The following is an 18,949-nucleotide window of genomic DNA, read 5'->3' as shown; positions in this document are numbered from 1 at the left end:
GTTCCTTCTCCATAGCAATGTATACTGTTTTGTAAAAGTTGTTGCATTACAATGTTTAGAATCGAGATTAGATCACTGAGGTATGCTGTACATGGGGCTACTCTTGAGAAGTGTTCAGAAACTGACTTCAATTAATACCTAACACTGCAGCCAGGATGGATGTTGACTGGAGTGAGTCCATATCACTCCAGTCTTGACCCACCTATACTAGCTTCCCTCTGTTTCAGGGTGAAATTCAAGGCATTGGTGCTGATCTTAAAAGCCTGACATGGTTTGGAACTGGTGTAGCTGAAGGACCACCTATTCCTGTATGAATCTGACTGACCACTACAGATGTTTCCAGGCCCCTACTTCAAGCGCCTTTGCCTTCTGAGCACAGGTGGGTGGCAACCTGGGAGAGGGCCTTCTTGGTAGCAGCACCAATGCTCTGGAACTCTCTCCCCAGGGAGATTCATCTGATCTCTTCTGTTGCTGTCTTCTGTCAGCAGGTGACACTTGTTTCTTTGTCTGACATTTTCTTGGTGATTGGTCCTTTCTGACCACCATTTTAATTACTGTTTTTTTGTCTTTGTATGTATTTTAGTTTTGATTATAATGATTATAATGATATGGGGGGGGGGTTGGAGTGCAGTTGATGTTAATGATTTCAAAATGTGATTTTATTGTGTATGTTTTAATTTGTCAGTGGCCTTGATCGCCCTTGGGAGGGCAGAAAGGTGGGGTGTAAATGTTGCAAAATAAAAAAAATGTATAAAATAGAATAATTAGAGGAAATGATTTATGATTATTACCTCTAATAATAGCTCAGTAGACCAGCGTGTCTTTCAGCGCCATAGCATAAAGTTCAGTTCCTTGGACCTCCAATACAAGCGAAGGCAGAGAGAAAACATCCACAGAGATCCATAGAGGTTGCTATTTCTGGGCTAGATTTCATGAGCCTTAAAATAAATAAATATAACAAATAATCATATCCACATTGCAGGTTGGTGTGTGTCAGAGAGAGGGGCTTGCCTAACATTACCTTGAGAGTCTAAGGAACTGACCGAAACACACTCCAACACATTCAAGCAAGGGCTTGCATGTCTGGTGATACCACAGGCTCATTGCTGTGTTCAGGAATGTATGCCAAGTGGCACAACCTAAATGTGAGTGCTGGAGCTCAGCTTTATTACGAAGTCATTTTTAAGATCTGTCACATGGAAGCCTTTCCTATTACTCAAGCTGTGTGTGTAATTTCATTGTGTACGTGTAATGTGTAATTTCATTATTTAGGTGCTGCCCAAATCCAGGTGTGGGGAATTTTTTAAAAATTGTATTGCCACCTGGTCAGAAAGTCACAAATTGTCACTGTGCGCAGCAATTTGTGTGCACTATACAGAGAGTCTTACAAAAACCATTGTCAAGCACAGTGAGATTTACTTCTGAGTTCCAAAGGGTTGCCAACTGCTATTTGGGAAATGCCAGGAGATTTGGAGATGAATCCTGTGGAGGGTGAGATCTGGTAAGGGGAGGGCACTTGCTGTCTTATAATATCATAAAGTCCACCCTCCACAGCAGCCATTTTCTCAAGAGAACAAATCTAAGGTTGCCAGCTCCAGATTTGGAAATTCCCAGAGATTTTGGGGGTGGAGCCTGGGAAGGGTGGTTTGTGGGAGAAGGACCTCAAAACACTACAGTGACATAGACGCCAACCTCCTCAGTGACCATTTTCTCCAGGGGAACTGATCTCTATAGTCTGGAGATCAGTTTTTATTCCAGGAAATCTTCAGGCCCAACCTGGAGGTTGGTTGACTCTGTCTCTGTCATCTGGAGTCCAGAGCATAGCCATATTTGTCTGCAGTAGAACAGTTAGACTTGAGTCCAGTAATACTTTAGAGACCAACAAGATTTTTCAGGGTATAAGCTTTGGACAGTCAAAATTCCCTTCATCAGGTCTCAAACCTTGAAGCAACAAATGGACCAGCAGTGTTTATTGGTCAGAATTGAAAACACCCAGCTTGGCAAAAACAGTTCTGGAAAACCTGACTTTTGCTACCCTCTTTATTACATTGTTGTTCCCTCCTCCCTTTTTCACAAGAAATGTGAGAAATAGATAGTTTGGAGCAGAGGCACCCCAAGGTTGGCAATAGAGATAGGGCCACCTGGCACCCTACCCGCACAGGACAACGGAAACAATCCCGTTTCCCATGAGGCTAAAGTGTCAGGGGAAAGCCTAGTTATCTACGAAGCATGAGAAGCCATAAAGCAAAGATCAAGGAAAGAATGTCCCAAAATAGCAGGGATAACATATAGCAGGCTGGTTACATATATCTTGTAGTGAGGTAGTTACATATATTTTTGTAGCAGTTACTTTGGGTTAGGAATGCATCTCAATCACTAGAATAGATACAATCCTCCTGACAATCCCCCCCATAGGAATACACTCTTCCCACTTTCTGACTGGGATGAAAAGACTTGGATCCCTATTCCTCTCAATAGCTTATACCCTGAAAAACGTTTTGGTCTCTAAGGTGCTTCTGAACTCAAATCTAATTGGAGATCAGTTGTAATTCTGAGAGTTCTCCAGCCCCCACATGGAGATTTTGCAATCATAGAGTAGTCTTAGTCAAAGAACAGTTTAATTCAGGGGTGTCAAATTCAATTGCACAGGGGGCCAAAACTCAAAGCACACTTTAGGTTGGGGGCCGAACAGGATAACCATTTATTGCCAGGTATTCAAACCCCCTCTGCCCATGGAGAAGGCAGCTGCCTGCTCTGTTGGGCAGAGGGGACAGCAGTGGTGGCCTACCTGGTGCTGCCGGCAGCACCAGGCATGCAAACCCCCTCTGCCCCATGGAGAAGGCAGCCGCCTGCTCTGTTGGGCAGAGGGGATGGCGGCGGCGGCCTGCCTGGTGCTGCCACTCTCGCGTCGCACAAGCTGGCAACACCAGGCTTGCAAACTCTCTCTGCCCCACAGAGAAGGCAGCTGCCTGCTCCATTGGACAGAGAGGGGACTTGCCTGCCTGGTGCTGCTGCTGCCTGCTCCATTGGGCAGAGGGGGCGGCGGTGCCAGGCATGCAAACCCTCTGCCCCACAGAGAGGGCAGCTGTTCCACCTGCTCCGTTGGGCATCGGGGACGGCAGCACCAGGTATGCAAACCCCCTCTGCCACATGGGGAAGGCAGCCGGCTGTTCTGTTGAGCAGAGGGGACGGCGGTGGCAGCCTGCATGGTGCTGCTGCTGTCGCGCCGCGCAAGCTGGCGACACCATGCTTGCAAACCCTCTCTGCCCCACGGAGAAGGCAGCTTCCTGCTCCATTGGGCAGAGAGGGGTCTTGCTTGCCTGCTGCTGCTATTGCACCGCGCGAGCCAGGAACACCGGGCATGCAAACCCTCTCTGCCCCATGGAGAAGGCAGCTGAGCCACCTGCTCCATTGGGCAGAGAGGGGACAGCAGCAGTGGTGTGCCTGCTGCTGCTGCTCTTGCGCCTCATGAGCCGGCAATACCGGGCTTGCAAACCCTCTCTTCCCCATGGAGAAGGCAGCTGCTTGCTTCATTGGGCAGAGAGGGGGCGTCGGCGGCAACCTTCCCAGTGCTGCCGGCTCACAAGAGCCGGTTGCACCTGGCATTCAAACCCAGGCAGAGGGGGTTTGCATACCTGGCAATAAATGGTTATCCTGTTCGGCCCCCAACCTAAAGTGTGCTTTGAGTTTTGGCCCCCTGTGCAATTGAATTTGATACCTCTGATGTAGCATATCGTTAGTAAATATTGATTCATCGGATTCTTAGCTAAAGAATCACTATAGCTTTTCACAGATGAGATATTGGACATTTTCTTCCCGCAAGGTGGCGCTATTGCAAGGACGCGCCTTTTAAAAGTGGGCGCGGCCTAGCTTCCAGGACTACCGTATTGCTTTAATACTGTTCCTTAGGGCGCGGGCGTGCGGCGCTTCGGGCAGTTCGCGGAGCTGTTGTCGCGATACATCCTGGAAGTTGTAGTCTCAGCTCCCTTTGGAGGAAAAGTGGCTTTGGGCATTGCGAACTACGACTCCCATGATGCTGTGCGTCAGGAGCTCCTGGCGCCGGTGAGGCCGCTCTGTCTCAGAGGCAGGGCGGCTAGTTCAAGTTGCCATAGCGGCGGGGTGACTAGGGAGCTGGCTCGGTGCCGGACAGTTGGTGCTGGAGGCGTTGGTGGAGCATGATTTGGGTGTAAGAGGTGAGAAGGGATAGTGGTTGCCACGGTAGAATTGCTGGGCCTGCATGGGGAGAATGTGATCGTGTGAATTGCGAGTGCCCTTTGTGGTTTGAGGGCACGGGGTTGGGGATGGTTGCATTAAGGACTAGTGTGTTCAATTAAGTTGGTGATAAAGTTAGATTCGAATCTAGATGCAACCAGTTGGTGTTGCAGGCGGTTGTTGGATACTTTTAAAAAGGAGAATCTTATTGTTAGTACTACTGATGTTGCATACTTTTCTCCACCACTCCTGGTATTGCAAATATCACCTTTGCCTATAGAGTATGTATGGCTCTTTCTCTATAACCCTAAAAACGCTGTCCAGCGACCAAGCCCCACTGAACAGACCCGAGGAGGATTCTGCATACACTTTGTTTAGAATTGCTTTCCCGTCTCCTATAACGAGCAGTAACTTACTGTTAATGTTAATAGGACTTCTGTCTGGGGAAGGCTGCAATCCTGTGTGTACTTGCTGGGGAGTAAGGTCCGTTGACAGCAGCGCAAGTAAAATAAGTTTAGTCGGAAATGAGTTTCTTTAGGATTGTAACTTTACTGTTCCTTAGTTTTCGGGAACAAGATTCAACCACTTGAGATGACGTTTTCTTTGATCTGGCTTTCCAGGAGACTGCTGAAGCAACGGGGCTTAGATGAAAATACTTATTTCCTACCCAGAAGTGTTTGGCAGTATAGTGGTTGAGCAGCATATGCGTAAAAATCTAAATGAGATGGCAGGTTTATAATGTCATGTGAAGGTGGCTTTTTAAAGTAAAGTTGAAACCATAACTGCATGAAAATGCCTGATAGTTTGGAGGACTAAATGCAACCTCCAAACCCAGAAGCAGTAAACGTCTAGGTGGCAGTGCCAGGGGAGGTGTTGGCTCTCCAGGTGTGAAGCAGGCAGCTGTTGGCCTCTATGTGAAATAGGGTACTGGACCAGGTAGACCGCTAGTCTGATTTAGCAGGGCCCCTATTATGATAATACTGAGTTGTGATTACAGAGTAATGATTGCCAGTGAAATAGTATTGCCTCAGCAGTGTTACTGATGGAAGTGGGCTCCAGCTTTGATAAGTTTGTGCGGATCTGAATTGTTGCAAGACTCTTTTTTTAATGCTAGCCATCTGTCTGATTGGTTCTGGTGAGTTTTCCGGGCTGTGTGGCCCAGAAAACCCACCAGAGCCAGTTGAATCCGGCCGTGAAAGCCTTTGACAATACATCTGTCTGATTGTTCAGATGCCCCCTTCCACTTATCAACTGTGTAACCTCTTCAAATGGAGATTTATATGCCATTCTGCGCTACCACCAATTCTTTGGGGCTAGCCATGACATTTCATGTGCCAGGCTATATAAGCTTGCAGTGCAAATACGTCTAGAGTGTTAGGGTTTGAAACAGTGCTGTTCTATTTTGAGAGGAAAGCCCCCCTCCCCCCCCAAAAAAAAAATTAAGGAAGAAAGATGAAGTAATGTTGCCTGTTTTGGAACCAGACCCTGCTGGTTACCTACATGTAAAAAGAAGTACCATATTTTAACATTTAGTGAAGCATGGTGATCAGAAAAGAATTAATAAGCTAGACCAGTGCAGTGGTGTAGCAGAGGTCTAGTGTTAGACATTTCTGGTTGTGAGAAAGGCTATTTATGGTTTCCAGATTGTTTCACCATGCCTTTTTCCTTCTCCTTCTGTGGCTGTATAGATACTTCTTGGTAGCCTTACTTGAGAAATGCTGCTTTACATTCTGAGGCAGTTGATAAGATTTAATTGCAACCAGTTTAACAACTAAGCCACAATTTTTTCAGCCTCCAGGTGGTTAGCAAGGGATATTGTGCTTTCTTCAGCACTCCAAAATCTTTTACTGCTCCAGAGGTCACAGTGGAGGCCTGATTTGAATACAACTTAGGCAAGGCAAAACAGCTATTTCATGGGACTGTGTTACTTGCACAGGGCCTTCTTTGGGTTGCTACCTGTGCCATGTGGCAGCACATGCTTAACTCACCTGTCGGTATGCCTGGTCTATGGACCTGTGGCATGCTAATTAAGTGTGTGCACACAACAGTGAAAATAAGACATTATGTGAGTTTCAAAGTATGTAGTTCTTTTGCGTTGCCAATGCTGTATTTAAATCAGGCCTTTGTTGTGTAGCCAAGTGAGGCGATGGAGAGGCTCAACTGACCATTCCAATCAGGTAGCCTTTGAATAGCTGTTGCTCCTGTGACATGATGCAAGTTGTTACAGTATGCCCTGGTGTGGCTGAAATGGAGTGCTATTGAGCAAGTGACTGGGTGTAGTATTCCTGATTTATTTGTCCTTGTTTTATTTGTCACTGCATCAAATCATAGGGCTGCCATGTTTTGAGACTCTCTCTTTCCCCTGCCCCTTAATTTCCTAATAGCTACATTCTGTTGCATTTCTTAGGATTGATGCAGTGCAGTTAAAAATGCCTGACCGAGATGTCTGTTTGACTCAGCTTCCTTTTCCTGTCCCTTGCAGGCTCAAATTGTGGCTTCCCACATCCCCTTTCACTGTTGCAAAACCGTTCTTCCTATGTTTATTTAGAGCAGTGTTTTTCCAAACTGTACCCTTGAAGAAGCTTACTGGAGGTAATGACAGAAAAGTTTCCTTGCAAGTTAGTGCTCACCTGATTTTCCCCCTGCAATATACAAGTGCATGGATGTGTTCCAGATTTTTGGCATGCCTGGATTGATAAAGAGGCAGAACAGATGGGGCCACATGTTAACTGAGTGAATGCCTTAAAGCATGTCCCAGAGTCCTTTTGTAATGTTTAGAGATTCCATGCTAGATGTACAGGAGTTCCTCTGCTGGGAAGGTGGTGTGGAAGGTATCCCTTAAAAATCGAAAGTTCAAATGATGATCCTTTTGTCTTGAATCTAGTTGGGGCATGAACAGGTAAAGGGGTGGGGGGCGGGAAATGTCAGTTTTTGACAAAAGGCTTTTCTCTATAGGGGAGAAAAGAATTGATTCAACATACTTAGAGGCATATAAAATGATAAAATGTTGCACACACCTCTCCCCCCGCCCCCCCACTCCGGAATAAGCTTTTAGGTCTTATGCTTTGGAATGTATTTTGCATTATGAACAATTTCTCTTGTTATATTTAAGATTCTGCTTGCATCAGATATTTACTATTTGAGTAATGACTTTTTTGGAAGAGCAGTGTTGGTTATTAGCTTTCTGAGGAGTCATCGAATAGACTTGATTAATGTACTCTGACCTAGATGGTGAAGGGAAAATGTCTAACCTTCTTAAGATGCCTCTCTAGTTTCTGCAAAAATGTGGCTGTAACTGTGTTTGCAACTTGTTTAGGTAAATGAAAGAGAAACTCTGTTGCTTCAGGATTGTATAACTAGAAAACTCTTATTTTGGAATGAATTAGTCTATTCAGCCAGCTACATCCTCCCCCTTTTATTTCATTTTTCTTGGTAACACTCAGGCCTTCTCTTATTTTCAGAGATGCTCCTAAAAATAGTTGTTTTTAGAAGCTTGAAGATATGGCCCAGTTCCAAGGTTTGCTGTTCCAGCAAAGAAGTATACTTTGGGTGTGTGTGTGTTTCTTAATATTCTTACACTATGAGGTGTTTTATGTGTCATGTAGACTAGTACGGCAAATCAGTTGGTTAAGTTTAGAATTAAGCAAAAAAAATCAAATTGAACCTGTAACACTCCAATATATTTATTGCCTGGTTCTCATTATAATTGCTTCACAGCCACCTCTGCCACATGGTATCAAGCAGTGGATCAGTGGCTTCCACTGTTGTGTTAATGAAAACACCCCAACCAAATGCTATTAGGCTTAACTAGGAGCTATCTGCAAAATCTAGAGCAGCATTTGGAATGTACAAAGACATAACAAAACACTTATTTCTAGCTTTGTTAGGGGTCATGTCCAGATGCCAGACCCCTTCTCCTCCCTCCCCTCCCTTGCATGCCACCCCGCCCTCCCTCCCCTTCCCCTGCATGTAGAACAGCCTGGAGGTGATGATTGTATGTATACAGATGATGAATGCAAAATGCATCTGGTGAAGAGATAGAACTGCTTGTGCTGTAGTATGTCTGGGAGAAATATTACTTGTGGCTTACAAACGTATCAAGTATATTTCGGGGCCAGGCTAACTCCAGAGTACTTGAGATGAAACAGCAGTTGTCCACTGTCTGAAAAACAGTTCAGTGGCTTTCTGAATCAATACTGCAAAAAGACAAGCTGGCGGAAAATGTAACACCTGTGTTGGTGCTTAAAGGTGTGAATGGAGTTCATAGTGCAATCCTAAACTGGGTTTTGTATGTATGTGTTTGCCATCAAGTCACAGCTAATTTATGGTGACCCTACAGGCTTTTCAGGGCAAGAGAGGTTCAGAGAGGGTCTGCCATTGCTTGCTTCTGTGTTGGCTGAGAGTTCTGAGAGAACTGACCGGCCCAAGATCACCTAGCAGGTGGAGGAGTAGGGAATTGAACCTAGTTCTCCAGGTTAGAGTCTGCCACTCTTAGCCATGCTGTGTTGTACCCTTCTAAATCTACTGAAGTCAAAGGGCTTAAAAAGTGGGCGTAACTCTTTTTAGGATTACGGTATTAGGGGCACAGCTAGGAATGGGTTTGCCCCTGTCCTTGAATGTGAGCAGCAGTTGATGCAGCATGGGAGCAAACACCCCTCTGTAGTTCTGTTCCACTTGTCTCTCATAGGGTGTTGTTAGTAGCCGAAGCATCTGCGTGCCCTGAGAAGTAAGAATGGGATGTTGACTCAATAGCAGGAGAAACAAGTACTATGTGAACTGTAGTCAGCTGTCTCAGTCGAGTCGTACCATTTTGATTTGATGTTATTGGCTCTGTTAAGAATTTTGGAAGGCTAAGAGATAACTCTCAAAAGTAGAGTTAGATTAACCTTGTCTCCATAAGGCAACTGACCTGAAAACACACCCACTTAGATGTTAAGGAAATGACATGAAAATAACGCGTTTTGAAGAAATAATGCCCTAGGATTGTGGTGCTCTTTAAAAGCAAACACCGTTTTATATTTGAATAATTTCCAAAGTAGTTGAGGAGTAATAGCGGAATAGTGGAGCAGGATTTTTTAAAGTCTAATTTTTGCAGCAGCAGAACATCAAAGGAGGCGAGGAGGTAAGTAATCTTGCAGTTGCTGTGAGGATAGAGTTTTTTGGCCGCTCATTCAAACATTTCTGTGTAAATATTCCTTCTGGCAATGGATTGTATAGGATCAGAGAACATTTGTTCCTTCGTTTACAGTTTTCAGTCTACTATAACTTGTTTGATCATAACACCACCTCTGTGATTTGGTGTATTCATCTTGATCCTTCATGTTCTTGTCTTTTTCAAGCCTTGTTCAGTTATGTGTGTGGGAAGTATTTTGTAGTTATTGTTCATTTACTACTGCATGTAATGTGTGTATGACTGGGTATTCTGAGGTTCGAAGAAAATGTCTGTTGTCTTAGTGTTGGGCGTTTTTGTGTGCATGAAGACAGACAACCTGTGTTGTATATTTGTTGAACATTAGATTTTGTTCCTTCTCATCAGTGACTTGAGCTATTCCTGGTTTACTTGGCTTCATAGAACTCAGGAATTGGCTTGATAATCAGAGGCTACCTATCAGCATATCCCTGTCCCAGGTTTTGTTTCTTAGTGTGATGCTACAGTGTGGTGATACTCTAGAATTTGATAAAGTGTAACATTTCATGCTTCAAGGATTATTAATTTTTACCTCTTCAGATCCCAATGGCAGATTCGTCCAGTGAATCAGACACCTTCCATCGTAGAGTTGGGAGGCGCTGTCCTGTAAGAGCACAGTGCAGCAGTAGAATCCGAATTCGTGGCACTGAAGATGTAACCGAGAAAATCCATACACTAGCAAGCACTTTACAGGTTATTACATGCGACACGTTTCATGCATCGTGCACAAGTCAAAGCAGGGGCTACTGTTCAATCTGGTGAAGAAGTAGAATTGCTTGTGCTGTTGTATGTCCAGGAGAAAAATTGCTTGTGGCTTACAAAGGTATCAAGTATATTTCAGGGCAAAACAGTGCAAGTACTGTGCCTGTTGCTGACAGTTTGAATGCAAAGTGCATCTGATATAAAATAATCCATTTGGGCTGCAATCTGAAGGCAGCTTATATGAATACAAGTCCTATTAAGGACAGCAGCAAATCTATGTAAAAAAGAGGACATAAGATTTGGGTTATGGTTAGTGCAATCTTGGTCACAAGCAAGCATTTCTCTCTATTTTTACATGCAAAAATTGTAGAACAAATTGCTGTACTCAAAAGCAGGGTAAATGTGCCAGATAAAGGCAGGATAGGTAAGGCAATGACAGATGTCATAAACATACCATATCCTGGGTGAATTTTATTTATTTCAGCTGCAGTCCTGCCTTTCTTTCAACACAGTGCTTTTGCCATGCATTTGAAATGAAATCACAATCAAGAAAGAATTTCGTTGTTGGAAAGTGGAATGTCTGTAGATAGTTGATCATAGTACTATTTGGACTTTTTCAAAAAGCAAGAGTATCACATTGTGACCCTGTAACTAATAAAAAACAGAGCAAGCACAAATTATGGATAACATGAACAATTTTTATCAATGTCAGAACATAAGAACAGGTTTCTGTTTGGGACTAGTATTTTAATATTCCTAAATAATTTGCAATCAAGGCAAATGGTGACTTTTATAAAGTTTGTGGATGATAACATACGATTCAGATGATAACATATGATTCATGCTCAGGACCCTCCAAATTGAGCAACTGAGCAAAAAGAAAAGACTGATCCTGTTTGGAGCCAAATCCCTAATTCTGTATCTGCACTAATGTATTCGAAATTGGCTGTGAGACTTAGGAAAGATTTTGGGCTTGGAGTCAAGATATTATTGTGATGATTAGGTGTTATTACCAAAAAGGTAAATTATTATTATGAAAGCAATTGAAGATAATAGCACATATAATAATGCCATTCTTTAAAGCTATTATACAAATCTTTAAAAGTATCTCTAGTTCTAGAGATTGGTGGGCATTCAAAAACTGAATGCTACCGTGTTTCCCCGAAAATAAGACAGTGTCTTATACTAATTTTTGCTCCCAAAGATGCGCTATGTCTTATTTCCAGGGGATGCCTTATTTTTCCGCTCCACAGCTGCATCCTCTGGTGTTCTGTTCAAAGGGTATACTTCCAAACAAAAACATTGCTACGTCTTACTTTCAGGGAATGCTTTATATTTAGCACTTCAGCAAAACCTCTACTACGTCTTATTTTCAGGGGATGTCTTATTTTAGGAGAAACAGGGTAAGTTGTTTTATTTTGCATTGAGCAAAGTCCTAGGAGTGGCAGAACTTCTAAGAATTCTAAGAGCTTCTAAAAATGACTTAGCAGACCAGGTGCTCAGGAGCAGCAGCAGCAGAAGGCCATTGCTTTCGCATCCTGCATGTGAGCTCCCAAAGGTACCTGGGGGCCACTGTGAGTAGCAGAGTGCTGGACTAGATGGACTCTGGTCTGATCCAGCAGGCTTGTTCTTATGTTCTTAAGAAGCTAGGTGGTATTTGGTGCTTGGTTTTCAATCTTAATGATGTTTACTCTCAATATCTACCTAAAGGATACCAACCGGAACCTAAGGCAGGTGGACCAGATGCTGGGCCAGTACCATGAAAGGGCGCAAATAAAGTGAAATTGCGGGCAGAAGCAATTACAAATGTGAGCAAATTCTGTGGTTTCACAATGGGCAGCTGCAGAAAGTTGTGTGTGTTTCCTGCCCACTTCCACGTTTTTTTTCAGAAGAGGGTTGGCATTTTAGTCAGCTTTTCTCCATTGGGTGCTCAAACACGGGGGGAAGCTGTAGACTGCATGGGCTGGATTGCATCCTTACTTCCTCTTGCTAACATCTGTTCTGAGCAAAGTGTGCTATGTATGCTTTGTCAGGCTTCTGTTTTAATGTCCTGTTTTATACCAAGATTGGAATGGTGTCTTAGGTTAAAGCTGGGTGGGGAAAAGTGATGTTTGACTGGCCTTCACAGTAATTGCCTGTTCTGCTCTGACAAGATTCCCTTATTTGTCTTTTTATGTTGAGAGACCAACAAACACAGACTTTGGAATACTACTCGTTTCTTTCTTTTTATGTATTGAAGTGTATTCTCTTAAACTTTTTTCTTATGGAAGATACACCTTTCAGTGTATTTTTTGTAGGAAAAAAAATCACAGGAGTTGCTAATGTGGAAATAATTAAGGAGAGGGGCTTCAGCATACAGCAGTACCATGGCTGGTTGGTAAGACACAAGTATTCTGTACTCATGTGGCATATAAATAGGACCCTCTTCCTATGTTGGTGCCAACTTCATCATAGTCTGAGAATAAGGAAGAAAACGGTTCTTTTGTGTCTCCTCTCACTCCTGTGCCAAAAGCTCCTGGGTTAGGTTCTGCTATAAGCCTAAAGGAACATTCTCAGTCTAAGGCAATCACATGTGCATACACATTACTATAAATAAGTTTTTTGACAAATCACCCAGTTGGCCATTGTGTGAATAGACTACTAGACTTCTTGGGCTGTGGTCTGATTCAGGTTGGCTGTTCTTATGTCCTAAAGACATGCATTTCTGAGATTTTTTTAAAAAAATGTAGGTCCAACACTTAAAAGAAAATCCTGGTTGTTCTGGACAAGTGTCCTTTAAGTGGTTCAATGTCTACATCTTGCTTCATTCTGTCACTTAGAGGAGGGCAGGGAGCTGTTCTTCTTGGCAGTAGAGGATAGGACACACAATAATGGGTTTAAATCATGGGCAGAAAAACACCAGCAGGATATTAGGAAAATATTTTTTACATTCAGAGTTGTTCAACAGTAGAATCGGCTACCTAGAGAGATGGTGAACTCCCCCTCTCTGGCAGTCTTTAAGCAGCAACTCTAGACCAGGGGTCTGCAACCTGCGGCTTTCCAGGTGTTCATGGACTACAGTTCCCATCAGCCCTGCCACTTGGCCATTCTGGCAGGGGCTGGTGGGAATTGTAGTCCATGAACATCTGGAGAGCCGCAGGTTGCAGACTCCTGCTCTAGGCTGATCCTGCATTGAGCAGGGGGTTGGACTAAATGGCCTGATTCTATGCGGTACAAGGAAGAGAAGATGAAGAAATTACGATGCTAAGGTTTTTAATCAATAAATCATACCATCTAGACAACTGCATGGAGTTTTGAAAGTCAGATATGAGTGTTCCCCATGCTATTCAAAAGGTGTCACATGGCTGTTAAATGGCACATATATATATGGAACTATATAATAGTTCTTTGAATACATCACTTTGTTCTAGCCTCCGAATAATGCATTTTGTTGCATTTTAATGTAGCTTAAAGAAACTCTGGAACAGTCTATAGGCCAACTGAGGAATCAACGATTATTGAGAAACTCTGGAGCAAGAAGTGCATCTGTTTCCAGCTTGTATCCAAGTGATTTGGATGGTGGAGCTCCAGGTACGTTTCAGCGAACCGTTCTCGGTCTTCTCTCCTGCTCTTTCTTCAAGGAGCTTGGGGAAGTGTACATGGATTTTTTCCCATTTTAACCTTGCAGCAGCCTCGTGGTTAAATTGGAGTGGCTGTACTGTCTTCAGCAGATATGCCGTTTTAAATTCATTGAAGTAATTTTCCTGCGTGAAATTTTTATTGTATTTTATTTCATTTTACGGTCTCTAAGCCTCTTTTAGTATTGGAATGTAAATGGATTTGTTGTTGGTTGTAGTTAGCATGCATTGGTTTTTAAAGATAATTTTATTGTAATCTGCCCTGGATACGTCTTAGATAGAAGGATGGATAAAAAACGAACTGGACAGTAGTAACACTACCACAGTTGGTATGTCAGCTGGCAACGGTAGAAGCAAAAGGAACTATTTGTGACATTATTTGTTAGTTTATTGTATGTTGTCATTATATACTTTGGTCTCCTGTTGTGCTAAATCATCGTTGTTGTAATTACTTTCCTTGTGTTTCTTTGTTTTGGTACTTGCCTGAAGTATGTTTGTAGGAATCAAATCACTATCTACCTAAGTATATTTCTCCATAATACTTAAAACAGCCTTGTGGTATTACTGGTGGGAGGCAGAAGCTGAAGCAAGCTTTAATTCGTGCTCAGACACTTAGCCAATACAAAGGAAGTAGGCAGATGTAAAATGTCTAGAAATTTTGAAGCCATTGGAAAAAATGCCAACATTTACATATTATATACTGAACAGTTTTCTGATTTGTAGTGTTGGAATAGAGGGCATATGTTAGGTAACATGACCAAAGGTGCCAAATGAGATATCTGGTGTGTTTGTTTCATTTGTTAACTATTTGTACGCTTTTGTTTGTGTGTGCATGTCTTTAGCTCAACTTGAAGCAGACATTTGGAGAATATTTTCCTATTTTTTTTCTCCCAGTTCCCAGCTCTGAACTCATTGTTTCCCCATCTTTTGATTAAAGTTATTGTTTAAGTGCTATTTAGGTTTTGTTTGGGGCATCCATACTTCTGTGGCAACTAACCCAGCCCTTTTAAGGTTAAGAGATTTATATTGGTATTCATGCTGATATGTATCACTTTAAAATGTTCATAAACAAATTGCTCAAGGAAAAGTCATGCTGATTTACCTTTTTGTGTTTATTTTGTGAAGAAACTCGTCAATTCCAGCCTACCTCTCCTCTCAGGGATTACTGCATGCCACGTCAGAGGTCAAGGTCTGCAGTCCGGTTTGTTGACCAAGCCGCACATGTAGACCAGGTAATAATTCTCTACGGTGATACATTCGTATGTCTTCTCTTCCACCCTGTCTCCCTGTTGGGGGGATATTTCCATGTGAAGTCTGGGTGCCTTTTGGAGATGTGCATCTCTTCAAGAGGACTTCTTCATATAGACTGTTAGGTGGAAGAAAATATAGCTAGGCGAATTTGTGTCAAGACACTGTATGTTTGGCTTGAGTATGAATTGTCAAGAACAATTAATTTAGTTTTAAAAGTATAATCTTCTAGTACATATGCTCAAGGTAAACAAAAGAAAACACCAATAGCGTTTAAAATCCTGCTTGCAATTTTCCACTAGTTTACCATGAGATTCTATTTTTATCTTGATCTTGAAGAATTAGACTGATATCTTTTAGTGAGAGTACATGCACTCCGTTGGCCCTCTAAGAGGCCTTCATTCCTTTGTGTATTTTGTATAATGCTGTAAATAGTCAACGGACTGTTCCAGGATTCTTTAATTTTAGTCCCAACTAAGGTTTACCTAAAACCACTGTTTAAAACCACTTGTTTAAAACCACTGTTTAAAATCATTGTTTAAACTTTGGTGGCAATGTTGACTACTGTAGAGCAAATTCCAGAGGTGAGAAATTTTCTTGAAGCTTTTAGTTGAATTCTTTTGCATTAAATCAAAAGAACTTTAATAGGGGATAAAAATTTATGCCTGCAGTAAGCAGCAAGTCTTGCCTGACTCAGAAAAAACCTCTTGAATGGTAAATGGTGGGTTGGAAAATACTCCCTCTCTTTCTTCAGATCTTTTTCCTCTCTGCCCCCTACCCAGCTTATCCTAAAAGGGCCATGACTCAGTGGTAGAGTGTCTGTTTTGCATGCAGAAGGTCTTAGGTTCTATCCCCAGTATCTCTTCTTAGATGGACCAGGTGATGTGAAAGAACTGTCTCTGAGACCCTGGAGAGCCACTGTCAATCTGAGTGGACGATGCTGTCTTTGACAGTCCAGTGATCTGCCTTAGTGTAAGGCAGCTTCATGTGGGGTTAGTGAGAGAGCTCATATGTGTTGGGGGAACTTCAGTAGAACTGGAAATTCCTCTAGGTGTTTTGCTTACCTGTTGAGCACATTCCCAGCTATTCTTGTTGGGGGTAGCTTTTTGAAAGGCACAGAAGAGTGATGAAAAGGGTAGATGGCACTAAAGATCCATGTGCTCTGCTGGTGGTAGTTTAAAATCCTGCCATTTTTAAAAAATCATCTGAAAAGCCTAAAATACCTCAGCATTGTACAAAAATAAATTTGACACTGTTCTGCCTTGAGTGTAAGTCTACAATCTAATAAAATATTTACCCAAATGCAAGACTAGTTCTCCCACCCACCCCCAGGTATGTCATAAATTAAAAAGGAGTAAACACAGTAATAATATTTACAAGGCCAAAGGTTAAAAAGAAAGTGTACAGACTTAGCTTATCTTTTATTATTTTGTTAATGGAAATAAGTGGAAGTAGCTTAAGATGCTTATGGGGCGCAAGAAGACATTCTCAAGATAAGGTAGAGTAGTAGAAAAACAGGTGGAGTTGCAAAAGTTATATGATAGTTTAGAGTTTAGAAATAAGAAAAGCAGGCAAGTATTTCAGAACAGGTGCTGAAATGCATCCATTTAGGATTGGCCTGGGAGGGTCCAGTTATAAATGAAATTAGGTGGTGGGTGGGGAGAGAAACCAGGTTTCATGTTTTCCATTATTTCTGAAATCTAATTAAGGAGTCTGGAGCTGAAGACCTGGTGCACACTGTCTTGCTATTCTTGTCTACATAGCTTTGCAACATTGTACAGTCGTGTAGCGTGTAACAATTTGCATGTGAGCTGTTGCTGAAGAAAATGGCCATGCTTAAAACACCAATTTTTAACCTATATATGTTCACATTACAGTTACACTCTCTGCACCAGTCACTCAGAGATCTTAGCAGTGGTCAGATTCGCTTGGAGGAAGACCTCAGCAGAGAGCTTTCACGAAGAAATCGGTATGAACAGAGAACATTTTCTCATGAGGGGTTGTGGTAGATAGGATTGCTTGATAGTCCTCTCATGGTTCCATGGACACTGAGGTAGACCAGAGACCGTCTCTTCCAGTGTTAAACTGGGAAATTCCAGTAACTGGTGGTGGCCCTGGTTCTGATCCAGATGGGTGAGGGAGGAGCCCAAACTGGATAAAATTTTCCCCATGAATCCTGTCTCCTCAGTTAGTTTAAGTGCTGAGTTAATGACAGCAGGTGGGAAGCAGATTGTCAGTAACCAGGGGAGATGACATAGCGAAAGGGATGATCTCAGGAAAAAACTGTGCTTGCTGTCACATTTGAAATGCAGTGCAGGATTTCATTTTGATATTAGAACATAGGTTCAGCAGGACTGTATGGAAAGAATGTCCTATATATACCCTATGCAGACGGTCCCCCTTCTGTGAGAAATACCCATAAGCGATGGCCGTATGGGACCATTCTCATCTTGTCCTTTCCTGGTGTTTTTGTGTTGGACAAGTTCAAATAGGGGCCTGCCAGGAAAAACCAAAGAAAGGGAGCTATTACAGTCAGTATTGGCATGAGATCTTTACCTTTGCACAGCAAGGTGCGCAAAGCTCAGTTTAAAGACTGGTTCATAATCTTCTGCAGACATTACCCATTATGGGGAGAGCCTATGAGTGCTCAGTGAGGGGGATCATCCAGCATGCCTTCCATGCCCATTGGACATGGTGTTCGAATGATTGCCAATGCATGTATATGTTAGAATGTGTAGTCCAATTCATGCTATTCGTAAATCACATCTCAATGTGGGCCTATGCACATGCAATACCGCCATATGTAGTCATGATCTGGTTTTGTGATATCCAGCATACAAACGGATCCCATCCTTCTACCATGCATGTTCTTTCCCCATAAAAGCGCCATCTTCATAGGGCTCTGGAGTGCCTCATAAGGGAGCTATATATATACAGCCATATTTCTTGGTTTTTAATTACTGTTTGTTCTGCAGATGAAAACCAGGAGCTAGCAATGTTGACCAAACCAGTGCTTGTTTATTTTTTTAATCTGATATGATGCTGTAATGTGAATGTCTTCTGTCAGAAAAAACTGTGTTCTGAAATAATATTATAGTGAATATTTGGTATGATTTCATAATAAAGCTGTTCTTGCTCCAAGAACTGAAACAGAGACAAAAAGGGTGTTGGAGGAGCTGACTGGGAGACTTGGTGATCCCCAAAGACAAGAATCGGTGAGTGCATTAACAAAAACTAGTATTTCTTAATTCATTGGGTGGGGTGAGCTGTCCTTTTGCTTGGCAGTTTAACATACTTTTTGCAAGCTATGTCACTAATTGTAGTGTGTGAAAGGACCCTTAGACTTGCCATGAAGTCTTGAGTTATTTGACTGTTGTCAATGTTTATGTGAAAATATTGTTGTTCTGATTATTCAGTTTCTGTCTGTGTTCTTCATGAGCCAATATAGACAACTCTCAGAAAACTTTGTAGAAAGTTACAATCAAACTATATTTTTTTTAAAAGAGAGTCTTTGAAAGCTATTATATTATACTGTGAACTCCACCAGGTGCACAAGATAGAGGCTCGGTGCTCCATCTTGGTTTCTAGCAGCACCATCAGCAGGTGGCTCAAGTCTTGCATGAAGATGCAACCTCCTGTGTGGATTACTGCTCACTCGGTGTGAGGAGCAGCAGCCAATGCAGTTCTATCCAAACATGCTTCGAGATAAGAAATTTGCAGGGCCCCAATCCAGTCATCCATTTTGACTTTCATCAGACATTGGTCTACAGTTTGGCTGTCACAGCCTTTGGACAAAAGTTTTTACAGCATGCCGTTTTAGACAATGACCCACCCAGATAAGAGACACTGCTCTTGGAAGTATCACAAGATGACTATTGGTACTTACTTGTGATAGGGTCCTTCTCCTCTGAGTGGAAGGAAGACATATTGCCCTCCCAAGATGTTCCATCATAATTTCTATCCCTCTGCCTATTTTCTTCCT

General features: G+C 42.5%; 1 protein-coding gene across 6 annotated transcripts in view; it reads left to right on the top strand.

The window, feature by feature from the left end:
* The first annotated feature begins 287 nt into the window (after positions 1 to 287).
* Positions 288 to 18,949, top strand: part of CEP128 (centrosomal protein 128) — a 233,784-nt gene continuing 215,122 nt past the window's right edge. For 2 of the 6 annotated variants that reach the window (XR_007243660.1, XM_048486527.1), the window contains exons 1-7: positions 288 to 379; positions 9,941 to 10,093; positions 11,813 to 11,910; positions 13,549 to 13,672; positions 14,845 to 14,951; positions 16,845 to 16,936; positions 18,110 to 18,182. Coding sequence is in view for 5 of the 6 variants with exons in the window: in XM_048486527.1 (XP_048342484.1) it covers positions 14,889 to 14,951; positions 16,845 to 16,936; positions 18,110 to 18,182 (228 nt within the window). In the remaining variant the exon portion in view is untranslated. Of the gene's footprint in view, positions 380 to 4,062; positions 4,194 to 9,940; positions 10,094 to 11,812; positions 11,911 to 12,646; positions 12,677 to 13,548; positions 13,673 to 14,844; positions 14,952 to 16,844; positions 16,937 to 18,109; positions 18,183 to 18,949 lie in introns of those variants that run through there. The other 4 variants (XM_048486525.1, XM_048486523.1, XM_048486528.1 and 1 more) reach the window with 3 other exon arrangements.

Source organism: Sphaerodactylus townsendi, linkage group LG02 (genome assembly GCF_021028975.2).
Source record: "Sphaerodactylus townsendi isolate TG3544 linkage group LG02, MPM_Stown_v2.3, whole genome shotgun sequence".
Taxonomy (NCBI): Eukaryota; Metazoa; Chordata; class Lepidosauria; order Squamata; family Sphaerodactylidae; genus Sphaerodactylus; species Sphaerodactylus townsendi.
This window is presented reverse-complemented; position numbering and strand designations above follow the sequence as displayed.